The sequence below is a fragment of the Anticarsia gemmatalis genome, chromosome 29, assembly GCF_050436995.1.
Source record: "Anticarsia gemmatalis isolate Benzon Research Colony breed Stoneville strain chromosome 29, ilAntGemm2 primary, whole genome shotgun sequence".
In the NCBI taxonomy this organism is placed as follows: Eukaryota; Metazoa; Arthropoda; class Insecta; order Lepidoptera; family Erebidae; genus Anticarsia; species Anticarsia gemmatalis.
In genome coordinates, this window is record NC_134773.1 from 1,653,533 (window position 1) to 1,678,799 (window position 25,267).

General features: G+C 38.1%; 2 protein-coding genes and 1 long non-coding RNA gene across 4 annotated transcripts; 2 read left to right on the top strand and 1 right to left on the bottom strand.

Moving 5' to 3' along the window:
- Positions 1-4,813: 4,813 nt before the first annotated feature.
- On the bottom strand, positions 4,814-7,945 carry Ttc1 (Tetratricopeptide repeat domain 1). The gene is made up of 4 exons (XM_076133384.1): positions 7,625-7,945; positions 6,654-6,884; positions 6,003-6,159; positions 4,814-5,129 (listed from the first exon to the last, which is right to left on the bottom strand). Exons 1-4 carry the CDS (start codon positions 7,800-7,802, stop codon positions 4,850-4,852), a joined length of 846 nt encoding a protein of 281 aa, XP_075989499.1. The 5' UTR covers positions 7,803-7,945; the 3' UTR covers positions 4,814-4,849.
- A 443-nt stretch (positions 7,946-8,388) lies between these two features.
- Positions 8,389-16,319, top strand: Fdx2 (Adrenodoxin-like protein 2, mitochondrial Ferredoxin 2). Of its 2 annotated transcripts, none has more exons than XM_076133270.1 (4): positions 8,389-8,461; positions 8,565-8,752; positions 13,980-14,159; positions 14,674-16,319. In XM_076133270.1, exons 2-4 carry the CDS (start codon positions 8,613-8,615, stop codon positions 14,828-14,830), a joined length of 477 nt encoding a protein of 158 aa, XP_075989385.1. In that variant the 5' UTR covers positions 8,389-8,461; positions 8,565-8,612; the 3' UTR covers positions 14,831-16,319. The 2 variants fall into 2 exon arrangements, with proteins under 2 accessions (XP_075989385.1, XP_075989386.1); XM_076133271.1 differs by having other exon boundaries at positions 8,449-8,466.
- Positions 16,320-17,232: 913 nt separating this feature from the next.
- On the top strand, positions 17,233-25,250 carry LOC142985159 (uncharacterized). The gene is made up of 2 exons (XR_012960187.1): positions 17,233-17,353; positions 24,876-25,250. It is a non-coding gene; the product is annotated as an uncharacterized LOC142985159 (long non-coding RNA).
- The last annotated feature ends 17 nt before the right edge of the window (positions 25,251-25,267 follow it).

The window sequence follows — 25,267 nt, forward strand, 5'->3', positions numbered from 1 at the left end:
CATTTCCATGGGAAATTTCAGGTGGCGGACGAAGTCGCGGGTAAAACCTAGTAATTACATAATGTTAATCGTATTTAAAACAAAGAATCATCAGCCTAGCCTTTCTTCCAACTATGTTGTAGTCGGCTTCCAGTCTCACCGGATGCAGCTGAATACCAGTGTTTTACATGCAGCGTCTGCCTATCGGACCTCCACAACCCAATACCTGGGTTATAACACGATACCCTTCGGTAAGGCTGGTTGTCAGACTTTCAAGCTTCTGACTACTGTTAACGACTGTCAAAGATCTTCGAAAAAGACAGCCGGGACCGACAATTTAACGTGCCTTCCGAAACACGGTGGAACTCGATATGTATAAGATGGTCACAGAACAACCTCGGCAATCATAGCTTAACCTCAGAGATCGATCCGCGCGGCTGTTGATGACTATGCCACGAGCTATTTACTCAAGAACTTTAAACTAAGATCTGACCACAAAACACAGAGTAACTGAAGTTCACACGTAAATCCCAACTAATATTATGAATACTAAAATGTCTATGTATGTTCCGTATTTACTTCAAAACGAACGAACCTATTTGAAAACAATTAGTCACTGAGGCAGATTATATTATTATTAACTGCACGTTTGGCGCAGTGGTTTAAGTGGTCACCTCGCCGCAATAACCATAGTGCCGCGTGTGGCGGGTTCGAATCCCATCCGGGACAAATATTTGTGCGATGAGCACGAGTATTTGTTCTGAGCCTGGATGTTAATTTATCTATATAAGTATGCATTTAGAAGTATATAAGTATGTTTATCAGTTATCTGGTTACAGTACAAGCTCTGCTTAGTTTGGAATCAGATGATCGTGTGTGAGTTGTCCAAAATATTTATTTATTTATATACCGAATAAGCACATAGGCGTATTTTCGACTAGAAATATTGCGGGCACAGCTACGGTCAATTTAAAAATGTGGCAGTTTCTTGCTAGCTCTTCCCATCGACCCTGCCTTATAAACTAGCGTTAAACCTAACTGTATATTTAACAGTCACAAACTCATGGTAGAGTTGATCAAAATCTTTCCTTAGCGGATGCCTACGTCATAACATTTAGCTGCATGCCAAATTTTAGTACGAGCTGTCCAGTGGTTTGTGCTGTGCGTTGATAGATCACTATCCCACGGTTTTTGAGGTACAATTAGCGGTAGTTTATCTATTCAATAACGTGATTTATTTGTGATTTAAGTATAATATAAAGTACCTATTATCAGTCGTGCTAAGGCTGCGGCTCACTTCGACGTATTGGCGCGGGGCCGGCTGCGTGCCGGGCGGGTCGAAACTGTGTGTTAGACAAGCCCTTTGTTACAATTTTTTAAAACAATTTAACTGAGCATAATGGGCATGTAATTGAGACTATGGACTACGCCATCAACAACCAAAGAGCTGTTAAATTTAGTGCAAAAAATACAGCGCCCTTGACGGAATTCGCGAAAACGAAATTTGAGTTTGAAATATAAACTGTCTGGGGTCATTTATTTGGCCTAGAAATGGTAATTTTAAGAAGTTAAATGCTGTTATGTTAAAAAAAATATGTTATCGCATAGAACAGTTACTAAATTAAATAAGTTTGTACTTAATTAAAATGGTAAAAGAAATTTTACATAACCCTATCTACTAGTGAATGCAATCCCGATCTCGCGGGATCCCGATCTCGCGAGATCCCGTGTATTTTTTCGGGATCAATCCCGAAGCATAATATGACGAGATCCCGTTCGGGATTGTCGGAAAGGGCATTTTCAGCAGTTGGCTACATTGCAATAGACTTAAGATGCCGATTAGAAGCTCGTACTATTGATACACTTTGTATTTTAAGAGGCTACTTTCAAAATGCCATGTGATTACTTTTTATTTTGATCTCCTGGAGCTACACCTACTTTTTTGATTATGTTCATGTTATTACACCTGTTAATTATGTTACGTTGTTAGTAATATTGAAAAATAAAGGCTTTTATTTTCTTTCAAATAATAATTTATTGCATTCACACTATCACACACATATTACATTAAACAAGCCGTTCGAATTGTATTATTTTTACTAACTAGACGGGATCCCGAAAATCTCGGGATCCCGCGGGATTGATATTTCTGATCGTGAGGGATCTCGAGTTGACGATCTCGAGTCGGGATTGCATTCCCTACTATCTACGTTCTTATCATAAAATATGCAAGCTTCGACATTAAGGTATTTGAATTAACTCTGTGTTTTGTGGTCATAATGGTCGATACAAAGGTTTTTACAATCTTACCCTAATTTTATTTTTTTACTTTTATAAATACCGCTTACTTTTTCATACATACTTTTATAAATAAATTGTTCTTACCGCGATCTCCTTCGGCGACAAGACGATCTTCTGCGACGGCGCGAGCGACGCCGGCGACCGCCGCGCACGTAGTACCGCCGGTCGCCGGTCCGGCACCGCTTGAACCTGCCTGTCCGCGCCCGGCAGCGCCTGACCGATAAAAAGTGTTTCAAATCAGGTAAAAGGCTTTAAATAAATAAATGTTTTCTTGTAAAAACTAAAGACGCGGCGTCGTCACTAGCTAACGATGATGATGATGATATATCCGACGACTTCGTCTCCTAATCAGATTGGCACTGATGCTGGAGATGGCTTATAAAATAGTCAATTTTAGCAGAAATCTCCCGTGCGCAGTGCGGGCATGTGAACTTGCCACTAACATAGTGATCATTAATGGCAGTATGTGGATATGGATATCGTTTTGTGTCGAAGACTGTTTTGCTCTTCTCCAATTCGTGGATTTGCCTCTTCACCAACCTGCTGCCAAACCCTTCCATTGAAAGGGCCTCATGCTACATCTTTTACTCATTTCATAATCATTCAATATTGTAGGTACGTCTTTGAACATTTTTGTATCTATCTAAGGAGTTGTCCACAGGTGGCACCAGCTAATATTTGTGTTAGAAATTAAGTTTGATTTTGTACGGAATAGGAAATTAGCTGAATATTATTAAGCAAAGATTTTAACATACATTTTAAACTGGACTTATTTACCAAACGATTTATCAAGATCCAGGTTTCCATACTTACGTTTTGCACATTCTGTAAAAGAAAAATAATTATATTAAACTTAATGCACCGGCCTGTTAGGAATATAAAAGATCAATACTAATTTTAGACTAAATACAGCGAAAAACACAGATAGATAAGACTAAAATAATAAGATTCCACTAGGCTAGGTACCTAGCAATTAGTCAGGAGCCCAATTGATCATGCTTCAAGTTTCGTGGATTCTATTCCCGAATAGAACAAACCACTTATAGTAATCTGTGTTATCGATTAATTTGTACAGTTAATTTTAATTTGTAAAAGTCTCAAAGACACAAAATCTTTATTTGACAGTTTGAAGTTAAAACATACAGAATAAATGTCAACTTACTTCCGTTTTCGCCGACATCTGGCCATTTTTGTGTCTGAAAAATTATATCAAATTGCACTTCAAAATACATAAGAAATTTCGGTGTCATTCCTAGGCAAATATAGCGACGTTACTAGGACCAACGGAGTCAGCCTGCGACAACGGCGAATGTAACCTGCGCCGAAACGTCAGGCATATCAAGGTAATATGCATGTTTGCGTTATTTCCCGTACCCTATTATGTAATACGGTTAACGGTTTATCGTACTCCTGGGCAATGAAAAAACTGCTTCGTCCCTACATCTGACCAAGACTATTCTCTGGATAACTGGGCTATCTAAAGGATAAGTAATCACTTAGCTGCCTGTGGTTAGACGGTAATGTATACGACTGCCGATCATGAGGTCCCAGGTTCGACTACTTATAAGTCGAACTGGTAATGGTCGTTTCTATTTTACGTGCCCGGTATATAGCAATAACCACGAGGATTTATAAACGTCTGCCTACACCTTCGGGTATGAGAGTTGTGATGTTATTTATGTAGAGCTGTGCCTGTCCCACTGCTGGGCAAGGATCTCCTTCAATAATACGCATAGAACGAAGTATATTTTTACGCTGACCAAGTGCAGTGTAGAAGAAAATCACTAACCTTTTTAATTAACTCTCAGATTTCTCATTTGCAGCAAAATTCCCATATTAGGAATAAAAAATATCACTGTATTTTACCAAAATAAATCAGACATGTATAAAAATACATTTACTACGCCATAAAAAAAATAGAAATTGCTGTCAATTATCTACATTCTTTGTTTAAAATGTTTATGTCAATAATTTTGTTCTTATTTTCTATAGAGCAGTGGAAGAAGGATATATTTCTTGGTTTAGTCTATGAAATAGTTCTACATATACTAATACCTATATATAAAACTCTTCCGTTACTGACTGGCTGATGGACAACGCACAGCCGAAACTACTGAACCTAGAATGTTGAAATTTGATATTATGACATTCCATAAGAAGTGTAGTGGTACTAAGAGAGGATTTTTGGAAATTCTATCTACGCGCTTTTAGTGTCATCTATTAGGATAGTACTAGGGTATGCTTCTCTGCGCTTACTTTATATGGGTGGCTTAACACGTCCACATATTATATCTCTTGTGTTAGTTATTCCGTGGTCGGGCGTAAAACTAGTAATATATAAATTCACGCTTTTTCACCATGGTGCTAGGATAGGCTACCTACTTAAGAGACCAAAGAACTTTAATTAGCTACGGTCCCTTCATCAGTATTATTACAGGATCGCCTGTTATAAATATTTGTTTTGAGTAACATCGAATCGAATTCATAGTGCGGGAGACTTTCTAAAGAACAAGAACGAAAATAAAACACAAAAAAAGCTTCCATAAATATAATATCACATCCACTTAAACTATTGTTTGAAATTTATCTTATAACCCTTTGTGTCAGGATCCTGTTCCATCTGAAAGTTTTCCGTTGACAGTCCAAAAGGTTTCAGTATCATGTTGCCCAAATCTTTCAGTTTGCCCAACATTTCTTTCTTTAATTTTTCATTCTTTTCCTCAATTAAAGGTGGAAGTCGGATAACTGCTTTCTGGGCATCTTTGTGTGAGGGGTCCATTTCTAAAATCTTCTTAAAATCTGCTAACGCCTCATCGAGTTTGTCTGTCGCCTCGTATGACTGTGCTCTCCTGAAAATTATAAATAAAAAAATATAGAATGTTGTTTCCGGGTCATGCAAAATTATTTGATGGCTGATTGTGAATTCTCAGGACAGATTTCTGGTTTAGGCAAAGGCCTTTGACATGGCTTAACGACTGTTATCTTAGTAGACTACAGCCGGGTACGACTTTTTACGTGCCCTTTGAAGCTCGAAGACGCTCAATTCCAATACCACTAAGCGGTCACCTATCTATGGACTGACCGTGCCAAGGGTTGCTTAACCAACCATTGAGCAATAGATGAAGATAGTTAAAGACCCAAGGTCAAATTCGGCATATTTGTGTTTGGAGCGACTGTTTATCTGACCTCCATAACCCAGTTACCTGGTTTATAACACGATACCCTTCGGTAAGACTGGTTGACAGACTTTCAAGCTTCTGAATACTGTTAACGAATTTCAAAGATCTTCGAAAATTACAGCCGAGATCCACAATTTAACGCGCATTCCGAAACGCGCAGGAACTCTATATGTATAGGATGGTCACCCATCCACAGAGAGACCTTGGCAAGCATGGCTTAACCTCAGAAATCGATCCGCGCGACTGTTGTTGAGTTGAAATGAGGAATGTAATTGTGGAGGAACGAGGTGATCGTGTTCCTCCAACACAAAGGGAGGATCCTCCGACCAGGCGAGGTGATCATGCATGGTGGGCCTAGGCTGCCCGACTGTTGTAGTCGGGAACTTGTATATATAGTCAGTTGCAGTGCAAACTTCGATAGCGCGATTCAGGACTTGTGACGTCAGTCAAACGCGCGTGGTGGTTGGTTGCGCGCTGGTCTCAGCAGATGTCGCTGTATGTAGCGAGCCGCTACATAATAATTATCTAAACAGAAATATTTACCTGATATAAGCCTTAAGATATGTCTCATCAAGCTCTATAGCTTTGGTACAATCTTTGGCTGCTTGCGCATATTTCTCCAGTTTCATCTTAGCGGCACTCCGGTTGCAATATAATATTGACCGCTGTTGCGCAAACTGGAGAGGACAAGTTCGTAGACCTGAAATAAAGTAGAAATATTTTATAATATATGAATATAATACAGACTATTTTCATAATCATTTTATTGTGTGATTTTGTGTACAATAGGTAAAATTTTTGATGGTATATTCTTTTTTCACTTAAACTTTATAAACCATCACGAGTTGAGCAGTGATAGCCGAGAGGAATAAGTTGATACCTCCCATACAAGTGGTTGACGGTTTAAAACCTGAGGCAACCCACCAATGACGTTTTAGAAGTTATATGTGTATTAGAAATAATGATCACTTGTTCCAACGGTGAAGGAAAACATTGTGATGCAACCTTGCACGCCTGAGAGTGTAAGCAGTTCTTGAAAGTATGCAAAGACCAGTTTGGAGCACTCAAGGCCTAGACTCCTCCCTCATTACGGGAGGAAACCCTTGCCCAGCAGTGGGACATTAATCAGTTCTATTTTTTATTTCAATGTATTAAGATATCATCCATTACTTTTACACCAGTTTCAAATCTCACCTTCAGTATACTTCTCAATACTCCGTTCATAGTCTCCGACCTTGAAGGCATCATTGCCAACCTTCTTCAACTCCTCCGCTATAATCTTCCTCTCTTCCTTCTGATCGTCTGTGAGGTCCACCTCAGCGTCCTTCAGAGACACCTCATCTATGTCCGTGTCACTGTCGTCTTTGGTCTCGTCCTTGTCTGCGTAGTCTTTGTCTAGATTGTCGTCTTCTGGATGTGAGGTGCCTGGAATTATATATGTTTATTATAAACCTTTAGCTTGTAACTGTACTTGTTAGTGAAAAAATTAAATATTAAGTGAAATATGTTACTTTAGACAGCCATTATTTGGTTTCAGTGACTTTGTTTCAAGTATTAAATAAATTAATATCATTAACTGTATAATAACCATTTGAATGCAATAATGGCTAAAACTATTTTGTCGAAGTCAGGTTAGATGAATTATTAAGGAAGTAGTAAGTTACTCTTATCTTTGAAAAATACTGATAAACATTAACACTAAATTGGTTTCCACTCTTCAGGTATAAGTATGTGATAGATGTTAAGGGGATTTCCGTGAATTCAGTGTTGTTATACTAAATAAAGTTTATATTCAACAAAAAATCCTAAGTTCAGCCCTATTCTAAACAGAATTATACATATTTGAGTAATAAAATATAGCAATACATTAAAGATTAAACCGAATATACCTACTATATAAGTATAATTTTATATTTATAACAATATAACAGACAAAGAATCGAGAACAATGGGGCAGTCATAACTTGTATTTCTTGCATCACTTTTTATATTATTTTCTTTAACTATAGCTGTATGTTACAAAAATTAATCACGTACGTAGTAATTATGAGCCCTTTGTATATCAATACTGGCACTTTATTAACACTACTTAGCGTAGAAACAACAACCTTTATAGTACATGACTACGCCCAATGTTCGACGTAAAAATGCATTTATATCCTTACCGCTTGCCTGTGGTCCGTCTCCAGCAGCCGCAGGAAACTCTTCAGCACTCGTACCAGGATTTATAACACACTCTTCCCCTATTTCATCAGTATTTAACGAGGTTTTCAAGTCTTTTGTTAATTCATCTATTACTTCATCATTTGACACTTGCCCCGTACTTTGTAACCTTTTAGACATGGTTACTGACTATTTTTATAACTAAAGAACGATATTATAGGTTATTTAACAGTTTTTATTAGAGAAAGAAACGAAAAAATGATATTTAGGTAATATTATGACTGCGAGCGCTTGAATCAATTTTGACATGTGTAATAAATGACAATGATTTGAGCGTTTCGATTCTCCTTTCGAGCTGAGACTGTTTCTGGAACAATCTTTTATAGTGATTTCTTGTCTTAATTTTTTAAATAAAAATATGTTAATAATAGATGTCGTTAACATCGTAAAGTTATAAAATTGAAAATTATTCTATGATACATAAAGCTTTCACAATCACAAGCGTATAGTTATTGAATCTCTGATATTAAAATATCAGCTGGTAGATAAACCGGTTCCGAGCAACTACAAAACGGACTGCCAACGTCTAGATTTTAGACTCCATTCTACGCATAAAAATCTAGCCATTTAGCAACTTATACCGCCCTAGAAAAAAAAGTTTTGCGTTGTTATCATCGAAATTATAGCAAATGTAAAGAAATAACTGTAATAATACATCATTTAGTAACAAGAATATAAAATAACGAATCCTAGAAAATAGTTGAAATAATATTTGACAACTTGTGACATCTATGTTTTCAATGTCAATAACGGAACGAATTTTGAGTAACCTAAAAAACGTAAGGTCAAGAATATTTTGTGAAATTATCATACATTTATTATCACAGATCTATTGGCTGTTATCTCGTCGAATTATTTAATATACGGTAGTGTTTCTTGCAGTGATTCATCGGTTTTGAACGGTAACACGACTCAGTAAACCATCGCAAAATGTTACGAAACTTTGTGAAGAACTTATCAGCGAAAAATTTACGCTCTTTGGTGAAAAACAACGGTGTACCATCAAGTTTTAGCAACCAAAGATGTATAGCGCCATTATCGACGACAGAATTAGCATTAAAAGACGAAAAGTGAGTACATTTTTTTGTTACATTCATATATTTTACACGCATTAAAATTTGCGTGTAAGTTAGTAGTTGTGTCCAGCAAGGTCAGTGTAATCAGTTTAACCACTTCTCCGATACTTGTAAAATATTATAACGTCATTAAAAACTACTTAATACATAAAACAAGTACTATTTTTGAGTCTAAAGTGATGCTTAAAAATTTGTCAGATAGATAAAAATCTTATTTCGTTTTCGTAAAAAAAAAACATAGCGCGGAAATAATTTTAAATATTCTTTTAATTTATTGCATAAGGTCCTACCTGAATATTATTACAACTAAGTCTTATAAATAATTTAAACATTTTTCATGACACTTTTTTCTTAATACCTATTTTGAAATTCTAATTTGAACCTTAGTTTTTTGTGTCAAATAACTGTTTTTTTATATCTTCAAATATGTGTTTTAAAATAGCTTCTGACTCTTTGAAAGTGGAGACTGCATTTAAGGATTCTTTAGTACAGTGCACAGGAAAACCTGGTACTAATAAAAAACTGCATGCAAACTGCTGCAGTTGTTTAAGTTGCCATGGGGTTACTATTGTGTCAGGAGGTGGTGGGTTTGATTCCCGAACATAACAATTATTTGATCCACAAATAGTTGTTACTGGTATGGTTGTACTTTGTATCCTTACGTCGTGTGTTTGTATTATTTTATGTAGAACAATAATAATAGAAAATAAAATAGGAATAAGACAGTAGTGTAAGAAAAAATTCTATTATATTGCTACGCCCTTACAGGGTTCATGTTGACACTATAATCTATAACCTATATGTATCACCTTTGTAACACAAGAGAGCAATAAAGAATTTGAATTTGAAAAGTGCTGCCAGAGCTGAAACAACTTTAAATTTATGGATTTCTCAAATAAATTGTTGGGAATCGAACCCACAATCTCCCGACGCGGTGATAGAGGCGTGACGACCTTAACCATTGCGCCACGGAGTCAGTCATATCTATACTAATATTATAAAGCTGAAGAGTTTGTTTGTTTGAACGCGCCAATCTCAGGAACTATGGGGACGAATTGAAGAATTATTTTACTATATTTTATAGGGTAGCCTATAATTGAGGAAGGCTATAGGCTACAATAATATATCATCACGCTACGACCAATAGGAGCAGAGTACTAGCTAAAAATGTTACAAAAACGGGAAAAAATTATGACCCATTCTCTCTTATGTGACGCAAGCGAAATTGCGCGGGTCATTTTTTATTTAAGACATCTCCCACACTAAGAATTGCTCTTTTGTCGCGGGGACTTTTACAAACATACAAACAACGGACACAAAGCACAACCAGACTTGAAACAATTTATGGATCGCACAAATAATTGTCTCGTGTGGGAATCGAACGACCTCCCGACGCAATAGCGCGATGATGGCGTGTCGACCTCAACCACTGCGCTACGGAGGCAGTCAATAAAAAGTGTTATATATAATGTCAATTTTAAATTGCCTGTCATGGCCATGTCACGGTAGGACATTATTATTTAATAAAGCAGTTTCCTGCCAGTTAGATTGGTAGTTACTATGTTGGTCCTCCCTGTTGCTATGTTAGATATAATCCATACTAATATTATAAATGCGAAAGTAACTCTGTCTGTCTGTTACTCAAACACGCCTAAACTACTGAACCAATTTGCATGAAATTTGGTATGGAGATATTTTGATACCCGAGAAAGGACATAGGCTACTTCAAACTTACTAAAAATCAAAATCAAATCATTTATTCATATAGGTCAAATGCTGACACTTATGATAGTCAATGATACAGAGAGTGAATTTACCGCCAGTTCTTATTTATGAGAAGAGCTGCCAACAAACTCCTGGCCACGCTTTTTAATCGTCAAATGGTTTTAACAATATTTCTATTAGGTATAAATCATTGATGATGTAAGGAGCTGCTACCAACACTACCGAACACACATAGGTCATAATATAAATAAACTAGCTGACCCGGCAAACATTGTTTAGCTATAAAAAATTTAAAAAAAAGTGTCACTTAGGAGCATGAAAAATAGATGTTGGCCGATTCTCAGACCTACTTAATATGCAAACAAAATTTCATGAGAATCGGTCAAGCCGTTTCGGAGGAGTATGAACGAAAACTGTGATGCGAGAATTTTATATACAAATAAATTAAATCAATTTAAAAATGAAATGAAATTTAAATATACGATTTGGGTAGCGTACCCTGAAAGGCCGTGATTTCATGTATGCATGCATATGTATTGTTAATCTTTTACTCATAAAACTTTTATTTGAAAAGCAATTACTATTTTATGAAAATGGTAATTTATGGAATGCTCTGACGTCATATCTCAGTTTATAACATATAATGTAATAATTTTGTAGATAAATATGTTACCATTGTAATATCAGTTTTTCATCTTTTACATGCATTGTCCTCTAAACTACTATTTAATACATTTACTGATTTACCCCCGGTTTCTGAGGTACTACCGCTAAATGTACCTCAGAAACCGGGCATTGTTCATCATCATATTATTATACCCAATTTAGCAGAGGTGTATGGAATATCACGTTTATACCACAAGATTTAGGCAGTGTATAAAATACACCCACGTTTCGCCATTAATAATGTTAATCCCATGTATTAAGGAGCGAGGCTATTGTCATATACAGGGCACGTTTCCAAACTCTGGACTACTATTGAGAAATATTCTAATACTAGTGGCCGCCCGCGACTACGTCCGCGTGGAAACCCTTCCCGTGTAAATCCCGATCCCTCGGGAACTTCGGGATAAATAGCCTATGTGTTATTCTGGGTCTTCAGTTACTTATATACAATTTGCGTGATTGAGTAACATACATCCGTACATATATTCTCACAAACTTTCGCATTTATAATATTAGTAGGATGGATTAGAAAAAACTAATAACACTTGGCCCAACCTGGGAATCAAATCAGAGACCTTGTAGTAGTTACATGTGCTTCCGCACAGAGATAGTTAACTATAACGACAAAATACTATGAATTGAAGGTTATCTGTTACTGAAGTGTGTGATAATAATATGATGACAAACACAGGGGCCGAAATAGGTCAGTAAAGTCAGTAAAAGTCAGTATTTTTGGACCTGGTCAGTAAAAGTCAGTATTTTAGAAAATCGGTCAGTATAGTCAGTATTTTTCCAAACTCAACGATTTTTTTTTGTTTCCCTCTACTGTTGGCCAATCTTACATTCTCGATTTGCCCAGTAATGATATCAGAGGGCTGCTTTGGATGCTCTCGATACTATGTGGATGATCTACGTAATATATATGTTACTGTAAAAGCCCGAACGGTGGTAAATCCTAAGATTTTCCGGTAAAACCTAAGATTTACCAACTCTCAATGGTAAAAGTCCGAACAAGCCAGAGTTTAAAAACTATGTTACGATATATAAGAAAATCCTCCTTCATAACTATGTTTATAACTAATTCACGGTATAATTATATACTGTGACATTGTTATAAAGAAGGAGTTTTGGGCATAGCGACATGGGTAGGTTAGGTTAGAAGGCTAGGGTGGGAGCGAGCGAAGCGGAGCTCCCACCTTAGCCTTCGTGGTTATTTTTTTTTAACCACCCAGAAGGAGGAGCCCGGCTCCGGCGACATCTCGACATCATCAAGTGAATATAGGTAAAAGTCCGAAATAAAAGAATTTTTCGGACTTTTACCATTGCGAGTTGGTAAATCTTAGGTTATACCGGAAAATCTTAGGATTTACCACCGTTCGGGCTTTTACAGTAACATATACATGTATTGAAGCATCACATGACTTCAATAGAATAGCAAACTAAAATTAACTATTTTTTTGAAATCAATATTTTTGAAGTGAAAATTCTTTAGCGCCGTTGCGCACTTTTATTGGAATTGGTAAAAACTTCTAAACTCGCGTCAAGACACGCGACCTGATCGAAAATTCGTAAGACCTGATTGAAAATTCGTAAGACCTGATCAAAAATTCGTAAGACCTGATCGTAATTCGTAAGACCTGATTGAAAATTCGTAAGACATGATTGAAAATTCGTAAGACCTGATCAAAAATTCGTAAGACCTGATCGTAATTCGTAAGACCTGATTGAAAATTCGTAAGACCTGATTGAAAATTCGTAAGACATGATTGAAAATTCGTAAGACCTGATTGAAAATTCGTAAGACCTGATCAAAAATTCGTAAGACCTGATCGTAATTCGTAAGACCTGATTGAAAATTCGTAAGACATGATTGAAAATTCGTAAGACCTGATCAAAAATTCGTAAGACCTGATCGTAATTCGTAAGACCTGATTGAAAATTCGTAAGACCTGATTGAAAATTCGTAAGACATGATTGAAAATTCGTAAGACCTGATCAAAAATTCGTAAGACCTGATCGTAATTCGTAAGACCTGATTGAAAATTCGTAAGACATGATTGAAAATTCGTAATACCTGATCGAAAATTCTTAAGACCTGATTGAAAACTTTACTAACAAAGCTTTTTAACCCAATACAAAGGCGGTGCTGGTTGACTATGGGGATGGTGGAGACCAATAACCGAAAATAAGCTTTGTAACCAACTTAAAAAAAGGATTTTGACTTCTCAATTCGACAGTATTTTTCTTATTTCTCACCATTCACCCGAAAAATGGTTTAGAAATGGTCTGTATTTGGTCAGTATTTTTGAATTTTTGGTCAGTAAAATCAGTATTTTCGACCTCGGAACTTGTTTCGGCCCCTGCAAACATGATAATTACAATAAAACATACGTTTATAGAGAATTTCTTATAAATACATATTTATATCTATATAATTTAATATAATATAAAATCTCTTGGCCGTCAAGAGTCACAAAAGAGTACACGGTTCATTAGGTTTCTTTCAGTGAGCTCATGAGGTACCCAAATATCGGGCTTTTTTGTGTAGAGAAATATATTATTAACATATATGGTGTAAATAGGGATAATCTCCGGATTGTGACAACACACATTATTGAAAGATTAAAACCGTCTAGAAAGGGTCTCTACGTGTTGGCTTCGGCCCCACGCACGCCTTCCAAATGTCCGGGACTCTAGTCCCGAGATATGAAAAAGACGAACATAATTTTAATAATAATAACTTTTTATTTCAACCAATAGGTCATAGGATATAGGAGGTCATAGGTCTAATATGGGTGTAGCAAGTCTTACAGGCATGATGTTATTTCAGGGTGAAAGTGACATTCGTCCTGCACGACGGCAAGCGCCTGGAGACGGAGGCGAAGGTGGGAGACACCCTCCTGGACGTGGTCGTCAACAATGACCTGAACATCGAGGGCTACGGCGCCTGTGAGGGCACCCTTACGTGCTCCACCTGCCATGTTGTGCTCAAACCTGATGACTTTAATAGGTAACATTTGTCATTATTATCTACACTAATATTATAAAGCTGAAAAGTTTGTTTGTTTGATTGTTTGTTTGTTTGAACGCGCTTATTTCAGGAACTACTGGCCCAAAGTGAAAAAAAATTTCAGTGTTTGATAGTCCACTTATTGAGGAAGACTATAGGCTATATATCATTACGCTACGACCAATTGGAGCAGAGTACCAGTAAAAATTTTACAAAAACGGTGGAAAATTTTGACCCATTCTCTCTAATGTGACGCAAGCGATGTTGCGCGGGTGAGCTAGTGTCTAAATATAAATAACTCAAAGGTGACTGACATACCCCCGGTTTCTGAGGTACATTTAACGGTAGTTTATCTATTCAATAGTGTCAATACTCATATAAAAACTTTTCTCGCGCCTTTTTATCGAATATCTCGAAAAATTGTTTTTGTAGATAACGGCATTATAGTTAGAGGACGGCAGCATGCATAAACCACTCAGCTATCACTGCTATTATAAACATTTTTTCTCTCCAGACTGCCCGAAGAAGCTTGCGACGAGGAACGTGACATGCTAGACCTGGCCTACGGTTTAACAGACACTTCCCGCCTCGGCTGTCAGATCACCCTGACGAAAGACCTGGACGGGCTCGAGATCCAGGTGCCGGAGACCATCAACGACGCCAGAAGCTGATGATGGAGACGCATAGAATAAGGACTATGGTCTTCGGACATGATTTTTGGACAGCTAGTTGAAATAGCGCGATTTTCTACAGACGGTATGGTCGAGTATCGAGGGAACATTTATAATGTTCTAGCTGACCCGCGCAGCTCCGCTCACGCTTTCTTGTTTTTATTTAATACCCCGCATTTGCAAATTTATTCACCTTTAACACCTCTGTACTTCCACAAATAATTCAAGACCAAAATTAGCCAAATCGGTCCAGCCGTTCACGAGTTTTAGCGAGACTAACGAACAGCAATTTGTTTTTATATATTTAGATAGCAAAATTAGTTCTTAGGACAACCGCTAGAGGCGCTGATCAGATTATCCTGATTAATTATAGTTAATATATTGTAATTTTATGTTTTCGATTCTACAGTCAAACTGTATCAGTAGGTATTTTTGTGGAACATCTACTAAATAACTGTAATAAAGATATTTGTTTAATAAATAAATAAATATCTTATAAATTTTTGCGATAGTCGATAGTCGATTGCCGATAGTCGATTGTCGGTTGTCGATAGTCGTTTTGGTTCTACTATAGTTTGACAACTTAGTAGAGAGCCTTAGCATATATAGATATTTTCGGGCGAAGTCGAGGGGCGAAACTAGCTGTCCGAATTTTATGTTCCAAAGATATCGTTAAATAAATAATAATATATTACTTTCATAGATAAGTACTATGTAGTTTTTACATATTTTTAAACCGACTTCATATAGCTATGGTAATTTTAACGACTTCAAATCTACATTATTTCTTACCAACTTCGAAAAAGTAGGTATGGACATTTTACCGACTTCAAATCGACTTTAATTTTTACCGACTTTAAAAATACTGTAGTTTTACCGACTTAAAGTCGACAATTGTTTTTTCATGTGAGTTTATTACAAAAAAAAATAGATAAACAGATTTTGGTGATCCTTTTTTTATTTGACAGCTGGTGCTAGCATTAAAGTCGGATTTTTTGTAAGAATTGATGTATAACATTAGTTAATTATACGTAATTTTGGTAGGCAGCTCAACTTTAAAGCTCTTAGGTTTGTAAAATAATTATCACTTGTTCCAACGGTAAAGGAAAACATCGTGATGCAACCTTGCATGCCTGAGAGTTGTTTAGAACAGTTCTTGAAGGTATGCAAAGTCCCCGCAATTGGCCAGCCTGGTGGACTCAAGGCCTAACCCCTCCCTCATTACTGGAGGAGACTCTTGCCCAGCAGTGGGACTTTAATGGGTTTATTCATCTTACAATTTCCTGCCTGAAGCCAAAACTTGAGAACTTATCAAAATATTCGCATAAAAATTCCAAGTTGTGAAATTTATAAAATATTTATTTTTATAGAAAATATACGTAAAATAGGTGTTAATTATAATGTTTGTTGTATTTTATTGTGACTAGTAGATATATGAGTTTATTATTATATTGTATGCATCAAATCAAAAAAATTGTTTTATTTCATCGTAGTTAGTGGTTCACCTTTAGGGCGCGTTCCCACGATGTCGTAACGATTAATTTATCGTTGGACGACTGTCGTCTCTAGCTGTTCCCATTATAACGATTGCTTGTCGCCAAATAATTTTATCGTTTAGTGACTGTCGTATCTAGCCATCCCCACTGTCACGATAATCTGTCGTCACTGCAAACAATGTCGTAGACGACAGTAAGTCGTGTCGTTCTATATGTGAACACCTCCATTTAAACATATAAGCCACGACACTTAAAACTACACGATTATCTGTCGTCACGACATAGTGGGAACGGGCCCATACTCGGGCCATTACAATCGTGCGTACTACATGATAATCAAAAGAATCATAGTAATGTGACATGACGTAATTGCAAGTGAGAGAGTCTTCTTATCGTATGGTTAGTGGTCAACCTAGTGTCAAAGTTGTTCAAGCCGCCCGAAAGGTATTTGACGTGGCTTAACGACTGTTATCTTAGTAAACAACCGGGACCGACTTTTTACGTGCCCTCCGAAGCATGAAGACGCCCAGCTCAAATATGCGGTCAGCCGTCTATAGAATGACCGCGCCAACGGTTGCTTAACTCACAGATCGTTTACCGGTGAGCGCACCTGGCTATGGGCGCCAGTGAGAGAGTAATATAAAATGTAATTCGCTCGTTTGTAATGGCTCGAGTATTGTGTCAAATTTGTTCAGCGAAGGCCTTTGACATCTATACCTCTTTTATCGTCTCTTTCTATCTATATCTCTCTCTCTCTCTCTTTCTCTCTGTACTAAGTTGTTAGGCAGATATATGTAGGTACATTTAATCGAATTTCTCGGCCGACTGCATTTAATAACATTTTTAATTATTATCCTACATTTACTATAAAAATTGATCAAGGTACCAATTTCGTTATAACAATATGGCTGCCATATGACGTTGACATTAGAGGCTGAAAGTCATTATGTCGTAAAAAAATAGTGTTTTATTTAAAAAATGGTTGGAGTAAATATATTTTTAATAGTGTCTTCCGTTTTTCTAACAGGTAGATTATTTTTTTTTTATTTTATATGCATAAAATATTTGTTGGCAATCAGGCAACATCAAGTGAAGCTGCCGAAAAAGAAAGGCATAAAAAGAAAAAAATGGCGGCTACTTTTGTTTTTTTTTTTTAATGCATTACGTCAACTAACGTTTGTGAATTGTACTGTTATTCTTAGTTTAAGTATATTTTATCTGATTTTAATTGATTGATATAACATTTGCTTAATTTGAAAGGCTCTAATCGTTAGGACAGTATATTAATTTAACATATTGAGCTGTAATAAATATACTGCCTCTGTGGCGCAGTCGGTAGTGTAAGCAACTATCGCGCAGACGTCTCAGGTTCGAATCCCAGACCAGGTATTCCTTAGCTTTTTGTCAAGAAGATTAAGCACGTAAAGCCCTAAGTCCTGCTTCTGACCTCTCACCGGTCGTGTCGAAGTTGTTCAAGCCGCCAGAGAGGCCTTTGACATGCCTTAACGACTGTTATCTTAGTAGACAACAGCCGGGACCGACTTTTTACGTGCCTTCCTAAGCACGAATACGGCCATCTCAGATAGCACTTTGAGGTCACCCATCTATGGAATGACCGCGCCGAGGGTTGCTTAACCCACAGATGGTTTACCGGTGAGCGCAACTGGCTATGGGCGCCTCAAATGTATGTTTGATTGTTTAGCCCCCGGTTTCTGAGGTACATTTAGCGGTAGTTTATCTATTCAATAGCAATTTCTTTGTATGAGTTTTGACACTATTGAATAGATTTATAAACTTCAAATGAGGAAAAACTACCATGAGACCGTCTTCATCACGTCTTCATGTGAGGAAAAACTACCATGAGACGTCTTCATCACGTCTTCATGTGAGGAAAAACTACCATGAGACGTCATCAAGTGAGGAAAAACTACCACGAGACGTCTTCAAGTGAGGAAAAACTACCACGAGACGTCTTCAAGAGAGGAAAATCTACCACCAGACGTCTTCAAGTGAGGAAAAACTACCACGATACGTCTTTAAGTGAGGAAAAACTACCACGAGACGTCTTCAAGTGAGGAAAAACTACCAAGAGACGTCTTCGAGTGAGGAAAAACTACCAAGAGACGTCTTCATGTGAGGAAAAACTACCATGAGACCGTCTTCGAGTGAGGAAAAACTACCAAGAGACGTCTTCATGTGAGGAAAAACTACCATGAGACCGTCTTCGAGTGAGGAAAAACTACCATGAGACGTCTTCATCACGTCTTCATGTGAGGAAAAACTACCATGAGAACGTCTTCGAGTGAGGAAAAACTACCATGAGAACGTCTTCGAGTGACGAAAAACTACCATGAGAACGTCTTCGAGTGAGGAAAAACTACCAAGAGACGTCTTCAAGTGAGGAAAAACTACCAAGAGACGTCTTCATGTGAGGAAAAACTACCAAGAGACGTCTTCGAGTGAGGAAAAACTACCAAGAGACGTCTTCATGTGAGGAAAAACTACCATGAGACCGTCTTCGAGTGAGGAAAAACTACCAAGAGACGTCTTCATGTGAGGAAAAACTACCATGAGACCGTCTTCGAGTGAGGAAAAACTACCATGAGACGTCTTCATCACGTCTTCATGTGAGGAAAAACTACCATGAGAACGTCTTCGAGTGAGGAAAAAAAAACCATGAGAACGTCTTCGAGTGACGAAAAACTACCATGAGAACGTCTTCGAGTGAGGAAAAACTACCAAGAGACGTCTTCAAGTGAGGAAAAACTACCAAGAGACGTCTTCATGTGAGGAAAAACTACCATGAGAACGTCTTCGAGTGAGGAAAATCTACCACCAGTCGTCTTCAAGTGAGGAAAAACTACCACGAGACGTCTTCAAGTGAGGAAAATCTACCACCAGACGTCTTCAAGTGAGGAAAAACTACCACGAAACGTCTTCAAGTTAGGAAAAACTACCAAGAGACGTCTTCATGTGAGGAAAAACTACCACGAGACGTCATCAAGTGAGGAAAAACTACCACGAGACGTCTTCATGTGAGGAAAATTACCAAGTGGTGTCTTCAAGTGAGGAAAAACTACCAAGTGGTGTCTTCATGTAAGGAAAAACTACCACGAGACGTCTTCATGTGAGGAAAAACTACCACGAGACGTCTTCAAGTGAGGAAAAACTACCACGAGACGTCTTCATGTGAGGAAAAACTACCATGACACGTCTTCAAGTGAGGAAAAACTACCATGACACGTCTTCAAGTGAGGAAAAACTACCACGAGACGTCTTCATGTGAGGAAAAACTACCACGAGTCATCTTCAAGTGAGGAAAGACTACCAAGTGGTGTCTTCAAGTGAGGAAAAACTACCAAGAGTCATCTTCAAGTGAGGAAAAACTACCATGACACGTCTTCAAGTGAGGAAAAACTACCACGAGACGTCTTCAAGTGAGGAAAATCTACCACCAGACGTCTTCAAGTGAGGAAAAACTACCACGAAACGTCTTCAAGTTAGGAAAAACTACCAAGAGACGTCTTCAAGTGAGGAAAAACTACCAAGTGGTGTCTTCATGTAAGGAAAAACTACTGAAGAGAGTAATATAAAATGTAGATATAGATAATAATATGAAGAGAGTAATATAAAATGACGTAGTTCGCTCGTTTGTAATGGCTCGAGTAGTGTGTCAAATTTGTTCAGCGAAGGCCTTTGACATCTATACCTCTTTTATCGTCTCTTTCTATCTATCTCTCTCTTTCTCTCTGTACTAACTTGTTAGGCAGATATATGTACATTTAATCGAATTTCTCGGCCGACTGCATTTAATAACATTTTTAATTATCATCCTACATGATGTACTATAAAAATTGAGCTAGGTACCAATTACATTATAACAATATGGCTGCCATATGACGTTGACATTAGAGGCTGAAAGTCATTATGCCGTAAAAAAATAGTGTTTTATTTAAAAAATGGTTGGAGTAAATATATTTTTAATAGTTTCTTCCGTTTTTCTAACAGGTAGGTAAATTATTATGTTTTTCATTTTATATGCATAAAATATTTGTTGGCAATCAGGCAACATCAAGTGAAGCTGCCGAAAAAGAAAGGCATAAAAAGAAAAAAATGGCGGCTACTTTTGTTTCTTTTTTTTGAATGCATTACGTCAACTAACGTTTGTGAATTGTACTGTTATTCTTAGTTTAAGTATATTTTATCTGATTTTAATTGATTGATATAACATTTGCTTAATTTGAAAGGCTCTAATCGTTAGGACAGTATATTAATTTAACATATTGAGCTGTAATAAATATACTGCCTCTGTGGCGCAGTCGGTAGTGTAAGCAACTATCGCGCAGACGTCTCAGGTTCGAATCCCAGACCAGGTATTCCTTAGCTTTTTGTCAAGAAGATTAAGCACGTAAAGCCCTAAGTCCTGCTTCTGACCTCTCACCGGTCGTGTCGAAGTTGTTCAAGCCGCCAGAGAGGCCTTTGACATGCCTTAACGACTGTTATCTTAGTAGACAACAGCCGGGACCGACTTTTTACGTGCCTTCCTAAGCACGAATACGGCCATCTCAGATAGCACTTTGAGGTCACCCATCTATGGAATGACCGCGCCGAGGGTTGCTTAACCCACAGATGGTTTACCGGTGAGCGCAACTGGCTATGGGCGCCTCAAATGTATGTTTGATTGTTTAGCCCCCGGTTTCTGAGGTACATTTAGCGGTAGTTTATCTATTCAATAGCAATTTCTTTGTATGAGTTTTGACACTATTGAATAGATTTATAAACTTCAAATGAGGAAAAACTACCATGAGACCGTCTTCATCACGTCTTCATGTGAGGAAAAACTACCATGAGACGTCTTCATCACGTCTTCATGTGAGGAAAAACTACCATGAGACGTCATCAAGTGAGGAAAAACTACCACGAGACGTCTTCAAGTGAGGAAAAACTACCACGAGACGTCTTCAAGAGAGGAAAATCTACCACCAGACGTCTTCAAGTGAGGAAAAACTACCACGATACGTCTTTAAGTGAGGAAAAACTACCACGAGACGTCTTCAAGTGAGGAAAAACTACCAAGAGACGTCTTCGAGTGAGGAAAAACTACCAAGAGACGTCTTCATGTGAGGAAAAACTACCATGAGACCGTCTTCGAGTGAGGAAAAACTACCAAGAGACGTCTTCATGTGAGGAAAAACTACCATGAGACCGTCTTCGAGTGAGGAAAAACTACCATGAGACGTCTTCATCACGTCTTCATGTGAGGAAAAACTACCATGAGAACGTCTTCGAGTGAGGAAAAAAAAACCATGAGAACGTCTTCGAGTGACGAAAAACTACCATGAGAACGTCTTCGAGTGAGGAAAAACTACCAAGAGACGTCTTCAAGTGAGGAAAAACTACCAAGAGACGTCTTCATGTGAGGAAAAACTACCAAGAGACGTCTTCGAGTGAGGAAAAACTACCAAGAGACGTCTTCATGTGAGGAAAAACTACCATGAGACCGTCTTCGAGTGAGGAAAAACTACCAAGAGACGTCTTCATGTGAGGAAAAACTACCATGAGACCGTCTTCGAGTGAGGAAAAACTACCATGAGACGTCTTCATCACGTCTTCATGTGAGGAAAAACTACCATGAGAACGTCTTCGAGTGAGGAAAAAAAAACCATGAGAACGTCTTCGAGTGACGAAAAACTACCATGAGAACGTCTTCGAGTGAGGAAAAACTACCAAGAGACGTCTTCAAGTGAGGAAAAACTACCAAGAGACGTCTTCATGTGAGGAAAAACTACCATGAGAACGTCTTCGAGTGAGGAAAATCTACCACCAGTCGTCTTCAAGTGAGGAAAAACTACCACGAGACGTCTTCAAGTGAGGAAAATCTACCACCAGACGTCTTCAAGTGAGGAAAAACTACCACGAAACGTCTTCAAGTTAGGAAAAACTACCAAGAGACGTCTTCATGTGAGGAAAAACTACCACGAGACGTCATCAAGTGAGGAAAAACTACCACGAGACGTCTTCATGTGAGGAAAATTACCAAGTGGTGTCTTCAAGTGAGGAAAAACTACCAAGTGGTGTCTTCATGTAAGGAAAAACTACCACGAGACGTCTTCATGTGAGGAAAAACTACCACGAGACGTCTTCAAGTGAGGAAAAACTACCACGAGACGTCTTCATGTGAGGAAAAACTACCATGACACGTCTTCAAGTGAGGAAAAACTACCATGACACGTCTTCAAGTGAGGAAAAACTACCACGAGACGTCTTCATGTGAGGAAAAACTACCACGAGTCATCTTCAAGTGAGGAAAGACTACCAAGTGGTGTCTTCAAGTGAGGAAAAACTACCAAGAGTCATCTTCAAGTGAGGAAAAACTACCATGACACGTCTTCAAGTGAGGAAAAACTACCACGAGACGTCTTCAAGTGAGGAAAATCTACCACCAGACGTCTTCAAGTGAGGAAAAACTACCACGAAACGTCTTCAAGTTAGGAAAAACTACCAAGAGACGTCTTCAAGTGAGGAAAAACTACCAAGTGGTGTCTTCATGTAAGGAAAAACTACCACGAGACGTCTTCATGTGAGGAAAAACTACCACGAGACGTCTTCAAGTGAGGAAAAACTACCACGAGACGTCTTCATGCGAGGAAAAACTACCACGAGACGTCTTCATGTGAGGAAAAACTACCACGAGACGTCTTCAAGTGAGGAAAAACTACCACGAGACGTCTTCATGCGAGGAAAAACTACCACGAGACGTCTTCATGTGAGGAAAAACTACCACGAGACGTCTTCATGTGAGGAAAAACTACCATGACACGTCTTCAAGTGAGGAAAAACTACCATGACACGTCTTCAAGTGAGGAAAAACTACCACGAGACGTCTTCATGTGAGGAAAAACTACCACGAGTCATCTTCAAGTGAGGAAAGACTACCAAGTGGTGTCTTCAAGTGAGGAAAAACTACCAAGAGTCATCTTCAAGTGAGGAAAAACTACCATGACACGTCTTCAAGTGAGGAAAAACTACCACGAGACGTCTTCAAGTGAGGAAAAACTACCACGAGACGTCTTCAAGTGAGGAAAAACTACCACGAGACGTCATCAAGTGAGGAAAAACTACCACGAGACGTCTTCAAGTGAGGAAAAACTACCACGAAACGTCGTCAAGTGAGGAAAAACTACCAAGAGTCATCTTCAAGTGAGGAAAAACTACCAAGTGGTGTCTTCAAGTGAGGAAAAACTACCACGAGACGTCTTCAAGTGAGGAAAATCTACCACCAGACGTCTTCAAGTGAGGAAAAACTACCACGAAACGTCTTCAAGTTAGGAAAAACTACCAAGAGACGTCTTCATGTGAGGAAAAACTACCACGAGACGTCATCAAGTGAGGAAAAACTACCACGAGACGTCTTCATGTGAGGAAAATTACCAAGTGGTGTCTTCAAGTGAGGAAAAACTACCACGAGACGTCTTCATGTGAGGAAAAACTACCATGACACGTCTTCAAGTGAGGAAAATCTACCATGACACGTCTTCAAGTGAGGAAAAACTACCACGAGACGTCTTCATGTGAGGAAAAACTACCACGAGACGTCTTCAAGTGAGGAAAAACTACCACGAGACGTCTTCAAATGAGGAAAAACTACCACGAGACGTCTTCAAATGAGGAAAAACTACCATGGGACGTCATCAAGTGAGGAAAAACTACTACGAGACGTCTTCATGTGAGGAAAAACTACCACGAGACGTCTTCAAGTGAGGAAAAACTACCACGAGACGTCTTCAAGTGAGGAAAAACTACCACAAGACACAAAACCACTATGCGATGACCCATGAAATGACCGCGCCAAGGGTTGCTTAGCCCACAGATCGTTTACCGGTGAGCGCAACTGGCTATGGGCGCCTCAAATATATGTTAAAGTAGTGTGTAAAAGTGAACCTAGTTTAGTTTAGTTAACCTAATAGTATATTAAATATATGAGAGTTCTGGATAGCGGCGGCGGCGGTAAGGGTCTGTTTCGTGGTTGTCGTCAGTAACGTGTGTGAGTCTAAGGAGACTGAAATGGTCACTCATCACTATTTATGACAAACTCCGTTTTTTTTTTCTTTTTTTTTATATATTTTTTTTTTCAAAGTTAACCTAGTTTAGTTTAGTTAACCTAATTGTGTTTTGAAGATATGAGCCTTCTAGATAGCGGCGGCGGCAGTAAGGGTCTGTTTCGTGGTAGTCGCCGGTAACCCGTGTGTGAGTCTAAGAAGACTGAAATGGTCACTCATCACAATTTATGATGATTTTCCTTTAATTTTTTTTTATAAAGTCTCCCGCACTAAGATTTGCTGTTGTGGCGAGGTGACTTTTATAAACATACAAACGAACGGACACAAAGTAGGTACCCTACAACCAGGCTGTGGATCGCACATATAATTCTTCCATGTGGGAATCGAACCCATGAACTCCCGCATAGTGCCTTGGTGACCTTTAACCACTGCGCCACGGAGGCAGTCATGATGATATGAATAATTAAGTAAGTATTTATTTCTTTCCAGTCTCTTCAAGCCGAATGCCGCAAGTAAAAAAAGATATATCCAGAATTCAGCGAAGTATCCTAAGACCCAGTCTTCAAGTGAAAGACGAAATTGAATTTCAGGATGCATACGAGAATTCAATCTTGAGAAAGTTTAACAAAATACCAGTTTATATTATTAAAAAAGTCCCATTACCTACTAAAATGAAGGAATTTAAACCGTCTAGAAGTCAAACTAATTTGGATAAAGAAGGTCATTCGTTCAGAAAGAGTTTTTCCAGTGAAATGAGACGAGCGAAAAGAAAACGGAACGCCGAAATTAATGAAGAATTGAATAAAAAACTTTGGCAAATAAATAACAGTCGGTAAAGAGATCTCTTTATAAAATGAGTGTAAATTTTGCTTTTTAATTCT

Excerpts from the sequence above, each read along its gene's own strand:
- Fdx2 (XM_076133270.1), top strand. The coding sequence starts at position 8,613 with ATGTTACGAAACTTTGTGAAGAACTTATCAGCGAAAAATTTACGCTCT. Across the intron at positions 8,753-13,979 it reads TTAGCATTAAAAGACGAAAA|GGTGAAAGTGACATTCGTCC; the intron begins GTGAGTACATTT and ends ATGTTATTTCAG. Across the intron at positions 14,160-14,673 it reads AAACCTGATGACTTTAATAG|ACTGCCCGAAGAAGCTTGCG; the intron begins GTAACATTTGTC and ends TTTTCTCTCCAG.
- Ttc1 (XM_076133384.1), bottom strand. The coding sequence starts at position 7,802 with ATGTCTAAAAGGTTACAAAGTACGGGGCAAGTGTCAAATGATGAAGTA. Across the intron at positions 6,885-7,624 it reads AGACGGACCACAGGCAAGCG|GCACCTCACATCCAGAAGAC; the intron begins GTAAGGATATAA and ends ATATAATTCCAG. Across the intron at positions 5,130-6,002 it reads TATCTTAAGGCTTATATCAG|GAGAGCACAGTCATACGAGG; the intron begins GTAAATATTTCT and ends TATAATTTTCAG.